Raw genomic sequence first — 19042 nt, 5'->3', positions numbered from 1 at the left:
TACCATTTTACTGTGTTTATTATTTTAGGTTGACTTTTTTTTTGTTCATTTCCTTTCCAATTTAACTATATCATTCCATTGTTTTATGGCTCAAATATCTTTTGTGAAAAGTCAGCAGTAATTTTTAATTATTGACTGCTTCCTCCAAATATCTATTCTCCCGTTAAACTGGAGAAGTAGTTTTCATTTCAGGTGTTGTATTTTTCACCTCTGAAGGTTCAATGGTTTTTTATTATATCTTCACATTCTTTTATATGTTCGTGTTTTTCTTTTAAGTACTTGAGCATATATATAACTGATATTTTAAGGTCTTTGTCAATTAATCTTATCATCTCTGTCATTTCTAAGTCTGTTTCTATTGATGATTTTTCTCCTTCTTTGCATGTCTAATAGTTGAACATATATATGTATATAAACAAATGTCTGGTAGTTGGTTATATATACATATACATATGCATATATGTATTCTATGGGTACTATGCATACTATAAATATGTGGATTTTATAGTGTTCCTTTAAAGAGTGATCAATTTTGTTTTGGCAGATTTAAATTACTTGCTATTCAATTTCAATTTCAGCTTACTTTAAAGCTGTGTTAGAACAGGAATAGAGTACCCATTAAACTAAGAAAGTTATTAAGTTGTGAGAGAGGTACTGAGGAAAATAACTAGCAATTTAACAAGTCTGAAGGCCTAACAACTATAACCAAGTGAGATATTTGGCTGTAGTATTTTCACATATTACTGACTAGAAGAAAACAGAATTAAGCCTATATTTCAGAGGGAACTCTATTAGCAAAAAAATACCACAAGCCTAACATAGAGTACCCCTGGAGCCAGAGTAGCACCAAAAGAAAGCAGGGTGAGAATGCAGTAGTGCCTCCAGTAATGGTATAGTGACACCTATTTCAGAGATAGTCAACCAAAGTCAGTGGGTTCCTCTTCTACTCTGTGAGGCGTATCTCATTCTCAACTGTTAAATGAGAAAAAAATAAATAAATTCTATATATTTAAGTTGAGGTATTCTTGCTAAGAGCTTAGAATATGCCTTAACTAATATACCCATCTCTCAAAAATATGTCATGCCATTAGGATCATTTAGATTAACAAGCACTTATTTAAAATGTTCATTGTACTTGAAAGTACAAGTTTTTTTTTTTTTTTTTTTTTGAGTTGGAGTCTCACTCTGTCGCCCAGACTGGAGTGCCGTGGATGCTCCTGGCCACCGCAGCCTCGACTTGCTGGGCTCCAGTGATCCTTCCGCCTCAGCCTTCCGAGTAGCTGGAACTACAGGCACGCGCTACCACACCAGGCTGATTTTTTATTTATTGTAGAGATGAGGTCTCACCAAGTTGCCCAGGCGGGTCTCGAACCCGCGGGCTCAAGCAATCCACTCACCTCAGCCTCCCAAGGCGCGGGATTACAGGCTGAGCCACCGAGCTCGGCAAGAGTACAAGTTAATGACTTTAATATTGTATCCTCTAGTGGCACACACACACATGCACAGACACTCATGAAATAAACATAAAACAAAAACAAAACATAAACAAACAGCTATGAATTCTGGAAATGTTGGCATGAAGAGAAACTCAGTTAAAAGGTTGGATTAGAATGTCCAAGGACAATCTGACTGGACCTTAAAAGGGTTTCTAAAAGGAAACATATATAAATGAAGAAAATATAATTAAAACAAAGCATGGTGAAGAAAAAAATTTTTTAAAAGAAAAAAAAAAAATCTTAATGTATTATATAATTCTGCCTAGCACTCTGGCAGAACCTAGTGGGCCAAATGCCTAAACTGAAGTTTTCAGTATCAGTTCAAAATAATTCACACATCAGATGGGCAAATTGAGTCTGTTCTCTTACTCTCTCTTTGCCAAATATACAAACTAATTAGCATTCTTAAATGTTGTAAAAAGCAAACTACATACATTGTTAAAACTATCACTAAGCATTAAGTGAAAAATATTTTCAACAATTATGATGATACATTGTACAATATGTGACTTAACAAAATTCTGATTTAACATGCTTCAATTTGAAATGTTGCATTTCCTCAATGCTAAGATGCCATCAATTTTAAGTTATACCAACAATTTAATAACAGAATTTCCTGGAGTGAGGAAATAATATAAATTGTACATATCTATCATAAGGCACACCTCACTATTAGAAATGTTAAAATGTGATTTTTAAAATATGCATTCTGAAATCCAAGACACGTTACATTGAAAATACAAATAGGCCAGGCTCGGGGGCTCAGCCTGTATTCCCGTACTTTGGGAGGCCGAGGTGAGTGAATTGCCTGAGCCCGCGGGTTCGAGACCCACCTGGGCAACGTGACGAGACCTCATCTCTACAATAAATCAAAAAAATTAGCCGGGTGTGGTAGCGCATGCCTGTAATTCCGGCGACTCGGAAGGCTGAGGCGGAAGGATCACCGGAGCCCAGCAGGTTGAGGCTGCGGTGGCCAGGAGCAGCCACTGCACTCAGTCTGGGCGACTGAGTGAAACTCCAACTCAAAAAAAAAAAAAAAAGAAAATACAAATAAATTTTCATGAGCTGTGCTTTTTTTTCTTTACAGACATGAACATTTATTTTGTTTTTTTAAAAGTGCTAATGACATCAATTATATAATAAGACCACTATCTGCAGTGTCTGGATTTGTCTAAGAAGGTTTAAAATTAGGACTCAGGATGGGTATGTGGCTCATGCCTATAATCCCAGCACTTTGGGAGGCCGAGGTGAGAGGATTGTCTGAGCCCATGTGTCTGAGACCAACCTGGGCAACTGAGACCCCCATCTCTACGATAAATCAAAAAATTAGCCAGGTGTGGTGGCATGTGCCTGTAGTTGCAGTTACTTCAAAGGCTGAGGCAGAAGAATTGCCTAAGCCCAGCAGGTTGAGGCTGCGGTAGCTATGAGTGTGCCACTGCACTCCAGCCTGGGTGGCAGAGTGAGACTCCAACTCAAAATGAAATAAAATTAAGACTCATGTTTTTAAAAATGATTTTTTCAGCTTCATTAAGGTTCAAATACTTATGATATAGAATGCAATATTTTCATGCATGTACCCATTGTAAAATGACTGAATCCAATTGATTAGCATATCTATCACTTCACATACTTTTTTTCCTACTTCTGTAAAGATTTATTTATATTGTGTTTCAGATTAATCAACGTGAAAAATCTTCAACTCAGCTGCTCATTGATACTAAGATATATCAGTGGTCTAAGGTGAATACTGTTTTTGTACTTTTTTATTATTATCTTTTCTATACTTTTTTATGGTGAGAACATTGAAAATATCACAAGTCAAAATTCATTGAGTTATGTCTCAATAAATTCATCTTAAAGTTTTAAAATTTTAAGTTGAGGCATACGTTGGTGACTGGATACAATATATTAACTATACAGTCACTATGCCAACAATCGATCTCCAGAACTTATTCCTCCTGTCTAACTGACACAGACACATACTTGCACACCTACTATCCACTCATCTGTGGATAACGAGACTGATTCCATATCTTGACTATTGTAAACGAATATGAACATGAGATTGAAGGTATCAAATTGACATACTGATTTCACTTCATTTGTATACATTGCTAGATTATATTGTAGTTCTACTTTAAATTTCTAAAGAAACATTCTCACATTTTCCATAATGGCTATACTAACTTATGAGTACACTTTCACAAACAGTATACAAGGACTTCCTTTTCTCTACATCCTCTTTAACACCTGTTCTTTGTCTTTCTTATAATAGCCTATTCTAACAGGTGTGATATGATATCTCATTATAGTCTTAATTAGTATTTCTGGAATGATTAGCAATGTTGAGCATTTTCTCATATACCTGCTGGCCATTTTATGTATGTCTTTCCTTTAGGTCCTTTGCAATTTTTGTGATTTAATTGGGTTATTTGTTCTCTTACTATAGAGTTGTTTGACTTTCATGTATACTTTGGAAAACCCCTTATCAGAGATATGGGATTGAAGTAGATAGTGTGGTGCTTCCAGCTTTGTTCTTTTTTGCTTAAGATCACTTTGGCTATTTAGGATCTTTTATCATTCTATACAGATTTTCAGATTATTTTTCCTATTTCCATGGGAAATGGCAATGAAATTTTGATAAGGATTATATTCGGTCGGTAGATCGCTCTGGGTAATATGGATATTTTAACAGTACTAACTCCTCCAATCTATGAACACAGTCTATTTATACATTTACAGTTAAGTCCCCTCCATACTAGTCTTCAAGTTGCAAATTTCCAAAGATGTGAACACGCTTTCGCATTATTTGAGAAGGCAGTTAGTTTTTGAGGCACATGACCCAAATGTAGAATGGTACGTGAAGGTTACAGTAGCCATTCAGAATGCAATCCAGTGCTACCATGTCATCTATGATGAGGAAAAAAGAGCTACTTCCCAGACATCACGGAATCATTTTTTCAAGAGGGTATGATAGAACTGAATCCAGCAAGGAACCAGAACCTGTGCCACCCACATCAGGCCTGAGTGAAACCGCAGCTTGCCCTCCTTCTCTGTTGCTGATGGCCCTTCAGCTCCACCATCTCCTGCCTTCCTCCAGGCAGGAACTCTTCTTGCCTGTTCACTCAATGCCAGCCCCTGTATGCCAGCTGTTGCACTGTACTACTGTACTTTTCAAAGTACTATACTGTGAGATTTCACGTATTTTTATTTATTGGCTTTTTAATGTATTATTTGTGTGAAAAGCATTACAAACTATTACAGTTCAGTATTATATAGCTGATTGCATTAGTTAGATACCTAGGATCTTGTTCCACACTTAGGGGACTGGCTGTACTTACGTCTTCTTTAATTTTTTCATAGTTTTTCAGTGTACAGATATTTCACAACATTGGTTAAATTTATTCCTAAGTATTTTATTTTTTATACCATCGTAAATAGGATTGTTTTCTTTTTCAGTTTAGTATTAGAGAATTAAAATTCTACTGATTTTTGTACACTAATTTCATATCCTGCAACTTTACAGAATTTATTATTTCCAACAGTGTTTTGATAGACTCTTTAAAGTTTTTTATCTGTAAGACTATGGCATCTGCAAATAGAAATAATTTAACTCCCTTTCCCATATCCAGATGCCTTTTACTTTTTCTTGTATTTACTTACTTATTTTGCCTAATTGCCCTAGCTAGGAAATCCAATACTACGTTAAACAGACTGGTGGTTGCTGTGGTCTGAATGTTTGTACCCTCCCCAAAATTCACGTTAAAATCTTATTCCCAGTGTGATAGTATTAAAATGTGGGGTCCTTAAAATATGATTAGGTTCCACTTCCATCGTAGGATTAATGTCCTTATAAGAGGCATCAGGGAGTTTGTTCACCCTTTCTGCCATGTGAGGACGCAGCTAGAAGGTGCCACTTGTGAAGCAGAGAACAAACCCTCACTAGAAAGAGTATGCTGTCATTTTGCCTTTGAACTTCCCAGTCTCCAAAGCTGTGAATAATAAATTTATGTTGTTTATACATTTCCCAGTCTAAAATACTTTCTTACAGTAGCATGAATTGACTAAGTCTTTGAGGAAAAGGTTTCAAATTTTCACCACTGAATAGGATGTTACCTGTGAGCTTATCTTATATGACCTCTGTAATGTTGAGGTACATTCCTTCTCTATCTAATTTGTTGAGTCGTTTTATTCTGTCAATGCCTCTTCTGCATATATTGAGATAAGAAAATGGATTTTGTCCTTTATTCTGCAAATGTGGCATATCCCACTCACTGATTTGTATATGCTGAACCATCTTTACATTCCCAGAAATAAATTCCACTTGATTATATGAACGATCCTTTGTTCTGTTAAATTCCGTTTTGTAGTATTTTATTAAGCATATTTACCAAGGATATTAGTCTGTATTCTTTTTCTTGTAGTACTTTTATCTGCCTTTGGTATCAGGGTAATACTGGTCTCATAAAATGAAACTGAAAATACTCCTTCCTCTTTTTTAAGTGTTTAGGACAATTGCTATTGTTTTTAAACATTTGTTGGAGTTCAGCAGTAAAGCCATAAGATCCTGGGCTTTTCTTTGATGAGCCACTTTTATTACTGTTTCAGTCTCTTTACTTGCTATCAGTTGACTCAGATTTTCTATTTCTTCATGATCAGTCGTGTTAGGTTGTACGTATCTAAAACTTATCCATTTCTTCTAAGATATTCAATTTGCTGCAATATAAATATCCATCATTATTGTCTCTTATTATCCTTTATATCCATTACAATTGTAATGTCTCCTCTTTCATTTGATTTTGTCTTTTTATTTTAGTGTAACTAAAGGTTTGACAATTTTATCTTTTCAAAAAGCTAATTCTTAGTTTCACTGATCTTTTCTGCTTTTTGTCTAGTGTCTTTTGCTCTTTTAATCTGGTCTTTATTTCCTTTCTTGTACTAACTTTGGGCTTATGTTCTTTTTTTACCTTCTTGAAGTATAACATTATTTATTTGAGGACATTATTCTTTTATAACGTAGACATTTGTTGCTATAAACTTCCTTCTTAGAATTGTTTTTCTGCATCCCATAAGTTTTGGTACATTGTGTTTCCATTTTCATTTATCTGAAGATATTTCTAAAATTCCCTTTAAATTTATTCATTGGTCCATTGGCTTTTCAAGAGCATGTTGTTTAACTTCCACATACTTGTGAATTTTCTAAAACTCCTCCTGTTACTGATTTCTAATTTCATACCATTTTGTTGGGAAAAGATACTTGATATGATTTTGTTTTTCAGTTTGTTAAGATTTGTTTTGTGCACTAAACATATGACCTATCCTGAAGAATGTTTGAGTTACATTGAAAACAATGTGCATTCTGCTGTTGAATGAAATGTCCTCCACACGTCTGTTGGGTATATTTGATTTAAGGTGTAGTTCCAGTTCAATGCTTTTTTTAAATTTTCTGTCTGGATGATTTACCCACTGTTGAAAGTGGAATATTGAGATCCTCCACAGTTACTGTATTGCAGTAACTCTCCCTCTAGATCTGTTAATCACTACCTTTAGATCTATTTATGTGTTGTTTTTTCTTTATATTTAGGTTTTCAGATATTGGCTACATATGTTTATAATTTTATATCCTCTTGAGAAACTGGCCCCTTACTCAATATATAATGATCTTTTTATCTTTCTAGTTTTAATTTCAAGTCTATTTTTACTGACATAAGTGTAACTGCCTCTGCTTTCTTTTGGTTTTCATTTGCATGGTATACCCTTTTTCATTCCTCAAATTTCAGTCAATGTGTGACTTTACAACAGAAGCGATTTCTCTTACTATAGCTGGGTCTTTTTTTTTAAATCCATTCATTGACTATATGTCTTTAGATTGGATAATTTAACCCATTTATACACAAAGTAATAATTAATAGGTAAGGGTTTACTACCACCATTGTGTTGTTTTCTGGATTTTTGTTTTTTTCTAATTGTAGATCCTTTGTTGATTTCCTCCTTTCTTGCTGTCTTCTTTTTTGACTTAATTTTCTGAAGTGGTATGCTTTGATTCCTTTCTCTTCATCTTCTGTGTATCTACTATAGGATTTTGCTTTGTGGTTACCAAGAGGTTTCTGAAAAAAATCTTATAACTGTCTATTTTAAGCTGACAATAACTTAACTTCAATCACATACAAAAACTCTATATTTTACTCCCTCTCCTATTTTATGTTTGATACCACAAGTTACATCTTTTTGTATTGTATATTTATAACAAATTATTATAGCTATTATTTTTAATAGTTTTGTCTTTTAATCTTCATATTAAAAATACATCATTTATATAGTATCACTACAGTATTCTTAATTGACTATTTACTTAATTTTACCAGTTTTACACCTTCATGTGTTTTCATGTTACCAGCTGGCATTCTTATTTTCATTTTAAAAAACTCGTTTTGCCATTTCTTATATAGCAGATCTAATGGTGATACACGTCTGGGAAAAATATTACCCCTCCTTCATGTTCTTTCCTGAAGACCAGCTTTGTTGGGTAGAGTATTTTTAGCTGCCAGGTTTGTTTTTTGTTTTTAAATACATCATCCCACACTCTCTTGCTTAGAAATTTGCTTTTGGCTTCTTGAGGGTTCCCTTGTATATGAGAAGCTTATTTTCTCGTTTCCAAGTGTCTCTCTGTGATTTTTGACAGTTTGAGTATAATATGCATTGGTGTAGTATTTGGTTCAAGTATGACTGGAGACTTTTAACCTTTTACCTGAATGTGCATATCTTTCCCCAAATTTGTAAAATTTTCAGCCATTATTTAAAAACACTTTGTATCCCTTTCTTCTTTTCCTTCTTCAATTGCCATAAGGTATACATTAGCTTTCTTGAAAGTGTCCCATAAATCACATACACTTTCTTCATTCCTTTTCATGTTTTTCTTCTCTGTTTTCAAATAGCTTGTCTTTGAGTTCACAGATTCTTTCCTGTGCTTGATTATTTCTGCTGTTGACGCTCTCTATTGCACTTTTCATTTTTCCATTTTATTTTCAGTTCCAGAATTCCAGCTTGGTTCATCTTTTATTATTTCAAATCTCTACTAAACTTCTCATTTTGCTCATGTATTGCTTTCCTGATTTTGCTGAGTTGCCTCTAAGCCTTCTTAAAATATTTTGAATTATATGACAGATAAATTCATAGACTGCCTATGTCTTTGCAATCAATGGAAAATTATTATATTCCTTTAATGGTGTTCCTTGGCCTTTCATGTTGTTTGTTTTTTGTTTTGATTTGCATTAACGACTGCATATTTGATGGCGCAATCACCTCTTTCAGACTTTATGGACTAGTTTCAGTGGGGGGAAAGCCCTTTACCTATCAGTGGGAGTGAGACACCAGCTGGGTGAGGTGTAACAGCTCTGGCTCCAAAAGGCACAGCAGTGCAATGTCTGTATAGCTCTGTCAACTGATGCTGTCACTGGCAAAGATTGCAGGGATTCTCAGTCACCATTGTCCGTGGTGGTAGCAATGGCTATTGGATGTTTCTGTCAGGAAGGCTAACGGGGTCACACTGTCTCTTTTTCTCCCACCAGGAAAGTTGTGGTAAAGAGCATCCCTTATGACACTGAATCTGACTTGTAGGTGCACTTGCAGTGGTGGTGGCTTTGGCATCTCAAATGCTGCATCCATGGAACATTCAAGTTGTGATCTTGAGTACAGGTACATATGGTAGGTCTGGGACTGAGGTGGCACCCATGTCCAGGGAGCAGGTATCCACTCCCATGTTGTAAACAGTGTACAAGACGTAATTGCTTGCAAAGTAGTCAGAGGGTCAAGGTCCAAGGAACCAGCATGCACAGAGCTATAATTGTTCTGGGGTCTGGAGCGTGGGCTTGCTGAGTGTGGCAGCAGAGCTAGTACCTGGAGCATGGACACACGCAAAGAAACCACAGTTCTAGGGCCCAGGATACGAATTGTCCTATAGTGGCAATTGTTCTGGTTGCCAAGACATAAGCACAGGAGGCACCACAGAACTTTCAGTGTCCAGGAAATGGGCTAGTGCAGGTGGTGGCGGCTCACACGTCAGAGGCAGAGGTTCTCAAAGAATAGCAACAAAGCTAATATCTACAACAAAGGCCTATGCAGAGCAACCCAAGTAACACGGCTCAGAGTAAGGCCGGCTCACAGCAGCAATGGATCTGGTGTCAGAGGTGAGGATATGGTGTGACCACAGGGCCAGATTATGGAATGTAGGCATGAATGGAGTGGCTGTGAAGCCAGGATGCGGTGAGTGGGCGTGCACAGGGCAGCCGAAGCTCCGGCGTCTGGGGCATATGCAGGGTTGGGCAGGTGGCAACTCCAGTCCTGGGGCAGCACGACAGTAGTTCCCTCTTGGTTACTGCTGGTGGAGAGGCGCGCCTCCCTCTTTGAGGGTTCCACAGTGGTGACAGCTGTTGGTTCGGGCAAAAGGTGGTGACAGTCTGCAGAGCAGGCAACTGGTGGCCACAGTGGCACCCACCATATGCCTGACAGCCCCTAACCTTCTTTGTTCATAGTCTTCTCCAGATGTTGCAGGTATGCTAATCTCCCCAGCTATCCTTTCTGTGCAGCTAGCCTCCCTTTTTCTCCTCTCCACTCTGTTGCAGCAGGTTCTTACTTGAACCTTGAGTTCTCCCAAGACCTTTTTCATTCATAGATAGATGTCCATTTCTTGTTTTTTGTGGAGGAATGAAGCCTGGCTAGCTTGCTGTCTTGCTGGCATCATTCTCCTTAGCCATGATTGGTCAAAACAAAAATGATCATTTTCTCCTGAGAAATAAAATTACAGTTCGCTTGAACTTTAAATAAAGAAACTTTACTATTCTGCTTTCCCAATATAGAATATAACTGCAATTTTGTTTCTTCTATGAAGGTGACTTATTTTAAAATGAAAGTATATAGGACTTTTAAGTGCTACATTATATAGCAATCTCAAAGAAGATCAATTTTATTAAAATCATGTGTAGAGTGTTCTAAGTAACATGGTCCAAGAGGTTGAGTTTCACCACCTCTCCCCATCCTGTGAGAATCAAGGACATCAAAATAGTTTTTTTTTTCATCTTCATACGTGCCGGAGTGAAGAAGAGCAGATTGTGATTCATTAATTTAGAGCAATATTTAAAGAAATTTATACATATATAAGCAAATTGATGCTTTTTTCATTTAAAAAAAACTTCAACTTTACATTATAGTAATACCTTAATTTTCCTTTGCCAGATAAAATAAACAAAACTTTTTCTGCTTTTGGTGACCTGGACATTGAAAACGTCTCAGTCAATTTAACTTTGGGCTGAGCCAGCTAAAATCTATAGATAGAGAAGTATAGCCTAAACTTGGAGTTAGAAGATCTAGACTAAAATCCTCCCTCTGCCATTAACTAACTTTACAACACTAAGAAACTCTAGCAAACATACAGTGTTTTAAAAACCACATTACTTGAAAAAATGACCTTTTATAAAGTGTATGTGCTTAATTGAAGTATTACTTCCTCAAAGATGTCCACATGCCACAGTATGAAACATTCCTTTACCATGTTTTTTAAGCTGCTAATCCATTTTACAATTACATTTTAAAATTTCTGCCCTTTTCTTCCCTTCACTTCCACAAAATTGAAAAGTTTCTTCACTCAACTATAATTTGCAAATTCTCTAGAACTGTTTTTCATTCAAATTTTTTTGTCTTCCTTACAAGTAATAAAACAAATAAAATCAAACTTTTCCCACCTATGTCAGAAATGAAAAAAACAAAATACATGTAAAAAACCTGTAAACTCCACATTATGCAAATATAAAGTATTTTTGTTTGCAATTTATTGATGAAATGGCATCAGTCTCTCTATCCTTTGAATCTCATACTGAGTTACTACTTCTGTTTATCCAGTTCCTCAAAGGGAAATACTAGACCACTTGACTTTTCCTTTGTTGTTGTTGTCTTTTTTTCCTTTCCATTAGCAAATAGAAAAGAATAAAACTATGAGTATTAATTTCTGTGAATCTGCAAAAAATTGCTTCATTCTTTTCTGTTTTTCAATCTGGAAAGAGTTACCCAACAGCTCTTACTAAACATCAACCATTCCCCCTTTTGTTTTGGTAAGTGTTTAAATCTGCTGAAAAGAATTACCTTATCAGGCCTGCCTATTTATAGATCTAAGCAAAAATTCAGAGAAAATTTGAATATATAAGGATTGATTTAGGAAAATAATGGGTTTTTTTTTCTCCCAGTATTTGAAACAATTGTGTGATTTGGAAGAAACTGGCAGATTTCCTGGGAGAAGACAATGTTTCTTCCTTTTCTACCACCTTGGAGGATTAAAGTATGCCTGTGTCAAACTATGAGTGCTTCCCCAGCATGCATCTTGGACAGAAGTAACTGATCATCATTCCCCAGGAAAAAAGAAGAAATGTTAGAATTTTAAGGCTCTACTATCAGATGACAAATAATATAAGTGTAGTGGACGCTTGTTAGTGATCCACATCCCCTCACATTTAACCAGTTTGGTGCATACAGGCCTGACTTCCAGTACTTGCATTTCTTTGGTAAAGGGCTTCTTTTTATTGTCACTGAAATCTACTTTGACACCCAAGGGGCAGAACAAAAGTACCAGGGAATTAACCCTGCCAGTAGCAGCCTTCAACCGACTTGAACCAGTCATTCCAGCTGACAGGATTTGGTGTAAAAACACCACCTGATCTTTGCCTCTCAAATGGGTTAACACTGAATCATGTATTTCACACTGGCTCCTCCAGTTTCCCCAAGCAACACCAAGCTTAAGTCTTCCATAATAGTAAGTCGCTTAATGAGGCTTCCTTTAATGGCTGCCTTATCATGTACTGGCACTTTATAGTTAACGTTTTATCCAGTGGTCTCCAGAAATCTTTAGAGTACATTTAAGAAAGAGAAATCTGATTTTAAAAGGTTAAGAGTAACCTTGTTTAGCATCACAAAGCAAGCCATGACTGTAACACAAGCATGTTCAGAGCCTGGGCTCCTTCACTAACGGAATAAAACATTGGGGAAAACATTCAATTCATATTACAGTATAAGGACAATATCTCAAACCTGTAAAAAAAATAAAGTATTATCCTTTCCAATGAAAACTGTCAAATTTTTTTAAAAAACGTGTAATACACACTAGCCTCCCAACAAAAAAGTTATTAAAGTCAATCAGTAATACAATTATGAATTACTCTAGTGTCTATATTTTTGGAAGGAAAGTAAAGAGTCAAGTCAAATATATATTTTAAATAACAATAGTAATAGTCATGATTAACATGAGTACTTTCCAATTTGCTAAAACAAGTATATTCCTCACAACTAATTTTCTGATCAAAGTGAAATCTGTCTTTCCTACCAGGGCTATAAATTCAAAGAGTAATATAATCTAAAATGTTAAAAGTAAATATATTACATTTTGCTTATCAATTAAGAAATAACAAATGTTAAATATTATGATAAAATTGTTACTTTCAAATGTCCATATTTTGGCATATTTCATTCATTCAGTCATTGAACACATATTTATGCAGGGTCTAAGATGTACAAGATACAGCCTGTGTCCAGTTTGGTATTAGAAACAAAGGAACAGCTGGGCTCGGTGGCTCAGCCTGTCATCCCGCGCCTTTGGGAGGCTGAGGTGAGTGGATTGCCTGAGCCCGCGGGTTCGAGACCCGCCTGGGCAGCGAGACCTCATCTCTACAATAAATCAAAAAATTAGCCGGGTGTGGTAGCGCGCACCTGTAGTTCCAGCTACTTGGAAGGCTGAGGTGGAAGAATTGCCGGAGCCCAGCAGGTCGAGGCTGCAATGGCCGGGAGTAGCCACTGCACTCCAGTCTGAGTGACAGAGTGAGACTCCGACTCAAAAAAAAAAAAAGAAACAAAGGAATGAAGGGAAAAAAACATCAAGATAAAGCAACTCCACCACAAAAGAAGAAAAAAACCATATATGGAAAGAAAAAATTTTAGATTACCAACTCCAACTTTTTTATTTTTGCAACTACAAGGTGGTACCAAAAAAAAAAAAAAAAAACCCTGGAATTTATTTATGAAAAAATTGTGTATTTATTCTTACATGTTTAAACTTCGACTGAAGTTTGACGCAATACACCTATCGAGATTATTTCCATTGCTCAAAATAGTTTTTAAACTTGTCAATTGTGATGTTTTTTAGTGCTTCTGCCACTTTTTGCTTCATCTCTTCCACATAAGCAAAACATTTCCCTTTGAAGACTTTTTTCAACTAGGAAACAAAAAATAACTGCTCGGGCGAGATCAGCCAAAGAGGGAGAGCAAGACACAGGTGTCATGCTGTTTTTGGTCAAAAACTACTGAACATTCAGTGCATTGTGGGCAGGTGTACTGTCATGGGAGAAGAACCAGTCACTTCTCTACCATACCTTGAGAAATTTCCTCCACAAATAGTCAAGCAACCTTCTCAAAACTTCCAGATAAAAACTTTGGTTTACTGTTTGTTCCCAAGGAACGAATTCTGAGTGTATTACAAGGGGCCTGCCCTCCAAAAAAAAAAAAAAAGACAATTTTAGGTTTTTTTTGGGTCTCCCCTTGTACATATATACAGAAATATTCATTCATTCATTCAACAAATACCAAAAAAACCATTCAACAGAAGACAATGCTAGGCTGTAGGTAAACAACAATAGAAAGAGTAGCACTAGGCCTCAAGTTGCTTAAAATTAAGTTTAAGTCAACTTTGGTTTTTGCCACTCTAGGCTTTATGATTTAAGTTGAGAAGTCATTATATTCAATGGAGATGATACAACTTTAATTGTGTTAGTACCCACTTAAAATTTTAGAAACACAAAATGCATCTTTTTATCTGCCATTTAATGTTTAATTCTGAACTTTACAAACTAAAAATATTCATCCAGATTTGAAATACAAGTTTCCACAAATATAGAGCAGTAACAAAAATAAACTTAAAAGAATGTAAACAAACTTATTGAGATAAATATTTTAAATATAAAAATGAATTTAACAACAGTAAACAGAACTAAATAATCCAACTTAAATAGAATTTGCTATTAAACTCATGCCACAGATAAAAAGTTGTGTTATTTGTTCTTAAAATTCAGTCAACTTCAAAAGTAATAAAATGTTGAGGTAAAATCTTTCCCACAAGAACTCTATTAGTGTTAGTAAAGATATTCTAAACAAAATCTAATGTGATATATGAGAAGATGTATGAAATCAAGAAATGCTGAATAGATTTCAAATATTAAAAAACATACACCAAAAAAACCAAACACCCAACAAACCAAAATAATTATCAAGTCAAATTAGTTAATTAAAGTGAATTAAACATTTTTTAAAATTACATAAATTTCGTGTTATTGATTTGTGTAGTTCAGATAAGCTTGACCTTAGAACAAAGTTTAAGCTTGACCTCTAGAAATATAGATATGGGCTTTAACAACCAAGGCATCATAATAGTAAAAGATCAATAATGCAAGAGGTTAGAAACAAATCTTAAAGAACTGACATTACATTTCTTAGAATTACTTCCCTAAAATGTATGCCTACAATATCAGAAGCCCCTATAGTTGATTGTAGGAAAAAGAAAGGTAGTATGAGAAATAAACTTCTCAAAACCACAAACCAATTTTTTCCAGGCTACCATACTTCAATTTATCTCAATAAACTCAGCATTGGCAAGAAAAGAAATAGGAGGTATACTTTTTTGTTAAAAACAAAACACAACAAAAACAGTTCAGTAGTTTGAATTTCTCCATTTGTGTATGTTTTATACAAATGTCTAATCTTAGTGTTCTCTCACTAAACTTAAGGAGCAAATACAAATATTAAAACAAAATGTTTTGACCAATCAATCATATACTTGGCATTTTTAAAAAATTAACAAAAAGTATAATATGTGGCTTCTACCCTTAATAGGAGTTGGTTAAACCTAATAGATATATTAGTTAACTACATAGGACAAAACATGATTTAATAATAAATTGTAAGGAAGACTAAGTACTATCTATAGGAAATCAATAAGAGACTACTAATAAAAATAACCTTATAGGTCAAAATAGAGAAGATAAAAATTTTTAATTTCTGTTTCTAGCTTTAAAAAGATAAACCTGTCCATTACCTCTTCCAAACAACAAAAAGGTAAATAATTTACTAAATTTACCTACTATATTTTATTATACTATAGTATTTTTAAAGTACTATAAATATACAAATTGATAAATTTCAGGACTTCTTTCAGAGCACATGTGCCTAAAATAATTTTTGTATCTATATGTATCAAGGATACAATGCTGAGAGAGTAGCATGCTACAAGAGAACAAGCACATGTTGAAGAGTCACACTCGGGCAGAATACTGGCTCCACCACTCATTTGGCGTTTTGGCAACGGGCAAGTTACCTGACTGTACCGAAGGATAACAACAACTACCTTACAGGATTGTTGAAAAAATTACATGAGGTATCACACGTGAAATAATTAGGCACAATGCCAGCCAGAAAAATAATCTGTGCCCAGTAACAATCATAGCTCCCACATTCAAACAAATTTCAATTGCAGTGATATGAGAACATCAAAAGACTAGAATGGCATATTTCATTCCTCACTATAAAAATTAGCATACTGGTCTTATATTAATTAGTAAAAATTAATGTGTTTGGCTTCTAATTCTATAGTAATTCTCACTCATTTTTGAGATTTTGAAAAAGTGATGGACTTCTTTCTCCCAAAATACCATGAATACACTTAGTAATTCACATCAATTTGGGACAATAACAGATTCCCTGAAACCTAGATCAAGCACTATGATCTGATCATTTCAATTACAATTTAGCCAAATTAAATAAAACGAAAAACTCAGTTCCTCAGTATCACTGGTCAAATTTGAAGTGTTCAATAGCCAGTGCTTATTGGATAACATAGAAATAGAACATTTTCATCATCTCAGAAGTTTCTATTGAACAGAGCTGTTATGGAGTGTTAGAATGGTGTAATAATTACAACTATTTTTCTCTGCCTTTTTAAAAAAAAAATCAAGATACCCTTCTCTCAAGTAAATGCTTAAGAGAGTGAAGGTTGTAAATTTGTTGCTCATAGCTTTTAGTGTCTAGCACATAATAAGCATACAATAGATATTTATAGCTGACATTACAGTTTGGTTTTAGTTATATTAACCTAGCAAAAACTTGACTGAGTTGGTAAAGGCCAGAGCAAAAAGTTGTGACTACAATGAGCATATAAATAGTTGAAGAAAAAAAGGCAGCAAGTCAACATACACATATTCTGAACTGATAAATTCCCAAAGTCAATGAGGGCTCCCTATGCACAGACTTTAATTTTTTGAGTTAGCTATACATATTGGCTACAACACTTAAGCAAAGATTTAAGCCTTGTCCATAGCCTATTCTACTTAAGAATATTAAAAAATTACTTACTTACAGCTAATTATTTTTATTATTCCTGAATGGGTTTTTCCTAGATATAACAGCTGAGTAATTTATTTTTAAATAGCATACTGACACACAATAGTTCAACAAACAAAAATTTTTAAAAAGTCACCAAACTGCTATAACTTAAGGATTATGGCAATAAAATCTTGAAAAATCTATTTCCTTTTACCATATTTTGAAAGTAAAATAATTGCTACTATCTATGGAATAGAAAAAGTTCTAATAATAATATTGCACTTACACCGCCACATTTTTTCTAATGGTATATTCATCCAAATCGTCATCAGAGCTGCTATCAGTTGCATCGGAATCCAGACCCTCTTCAACCTGAGACAACAACCCTGTAGCAGATAGTGCAAATCTTTGGATTTCTGCAGCTGTACACTGTGCAAAGCCATTTTTTGTATCATCCCACAATTTATTTTCTGCAGTCAATATGTTGACTTTTGGTTTAATTTCAGTGCATTTAGGTAAACTGTTACCCAAAATTGTTATAGGTTCATGAAAGGTCTTCATTTTTGGGAGTTGATGTTTCATAGAAAATTTCATTTGTTGACCATAGTGCTTAACAACATGCTTTGCCAATAGCATCTGCAAGTGTTTCTGAGTTCTTCTAGCCTGGCTGAGTAAAATTTTCTGTTTGCTTACACAATGAAGTAAACGAGCATTTACTTCCTCCTCTTCTTCAGCAACTGAAGAACTTACAGGCACATCTGAGTGGCCAGTTCCAAATTTCTTTTGAGCACAGTGCAACAAGGTCGTTTTAATGTCAGCATCAGTAACTTTATCCAAAAGTGCATTCTTTTGATACCATTTACAGTTTGGCAGTTGTACTTTATCTATATTAGTGTCTCTGGTTATATTTGAATCCAAAAGAACGTGGACATCTTTCATGCACTGGCTTGTGGTATCTGACAGCGGTTCCTTTTTGATGAACTCTTCAGAATGAGAATGACAGATTTTACTGAGCTGAATGTTGCTGCCATTACACAGTATGTTTCTCAGTTTATTGCAGTTGGGCTCCCCTAATTTCTTTTGTTTATAATTTTCACTGTATTTATTTAATGTAGAATTAGAACTCATTAAAAGAACTGTCTGATAATGTTTTAAAGACTGAGGGGAGCCAAAATGTTTTAAATTCACAAAATTAGAATTAAGAGTAGGTTCGGGAGTTGGAAATCCCAGCATCTGAGAAAAGGTGTCTCCCTTTAGCTTTTTATCTACAGTTCTTGGATTTTCCATACATAGCAACTTGTCAGACTCCATGGTACTTGGCAAAGATGAAAAGCAGATACCCTTTGTTGTTGCTTCCCTCAGAGCTGGGGTCATGGCGATTCCTGTAGATAATTACTGGAAACCTAAAATAATATAGAAATAAATGATCAAATATCTAGAAAACAGTTTTATGCTTATACTTTTTCCCAAGGGCAACATTTTTTATGCTTCTGATTAAAACATGAAATGAACCAAACTCCTTATTCATCTTTCAACTTCCAATATTATTTCAACAAAGTATGAGCTATGTTTTACTCTGACTGTGGGCCTAATACCCCAAATTCCAATTAAAGCTGCACACGACCTGATACAATAAGTGCAATATATGTGAATGTAATTCCATCTTAGAATTCCATGTTTTGACAATGGTGAGAGTCAAAATAAAAAAAATTCCAACCTAGAATCTGGTAGTCATACTGGAAAATATGACTCAACCTGATACTTTCAGCCAAAAATTAACAGCTACTTATCTTTATATAGTACAATAAATTACTCTTTCGTTTCTGAATTTAATCTTTACAACCTCAACAAGAACTAAAATATACTAAATAGGTTGGACATGATGGCTCGTGCCTGTGATTCCAGCATTATGGGAGGCCAAGACAGGAGGAATGCCTGGGCCAGGGAGTTCGAGATCAGGCTGGGCAATACAACAAGAGCTTGTCTCTGCAGACTAGGAGAAAACATCTGCAACATATGTAACATACAAATGTTAGTATCCAGAATATAGACAGAACTAAAAGAACTGCAAATGAGCAAAGGATGCAGCAGTCAGGCACTGAACAGATGATGACATCCAAGGTCATTAAACATACTAATCG

General features: G+C 35.0%; 1 protein-coding gene across 4 annotated transcripts in view; it reads right to left on the bottom strand.

Annotated features, from left to right (window-relative positions):
- The window catches only part of KANSL1L (KAT8 regulatory NSL complex subunit 1 like), a 122085-nt gene extending 103779 nt beyond the window's left edge, over positions 1-18306 (bottom strand). For all 4 annotated transcript variants that reach the window (XR_503740.2, XM_008050364.2, XM_021708728.1 and 1 more), the window contains exon 1: positions 17188-18306. Coding sequence is in view for 3 of the 4 variants with exons in the window: in XM_008050364.2 (XP_008048555.1) it covers positions 17188-18275 (1088 nt within the window). In the remaining variant the exon portion in view is untranslated. The remainder of the gene's footprint in view (positions 1-17187) is intronic.
- Between the last annotated feature and the right edge of the window lie 736 nt (positions 18307-19042).

The sequence above is a fragment of the Carlito syrichta genome, unplaced genomic scaffold, assembly GCF_000164805.1.
Source record: "Carlito syrichta isolate Samal-C Ts95f unplaced genomic scaffold, Tarsius_syrichta-2.0.1 Scaffold144990, whole genome shotgun sequence".
Classification (NCBI taxonomy): domain Eukaryota; kingdom Metazoa; phylum Chordata; class Mammalia; order Primates; family Tarsiidae; genus Carlito; species Carlito syrichta.
This window is presented reverse-complemented; position numbering and strand designations above follow the sequence as displayed.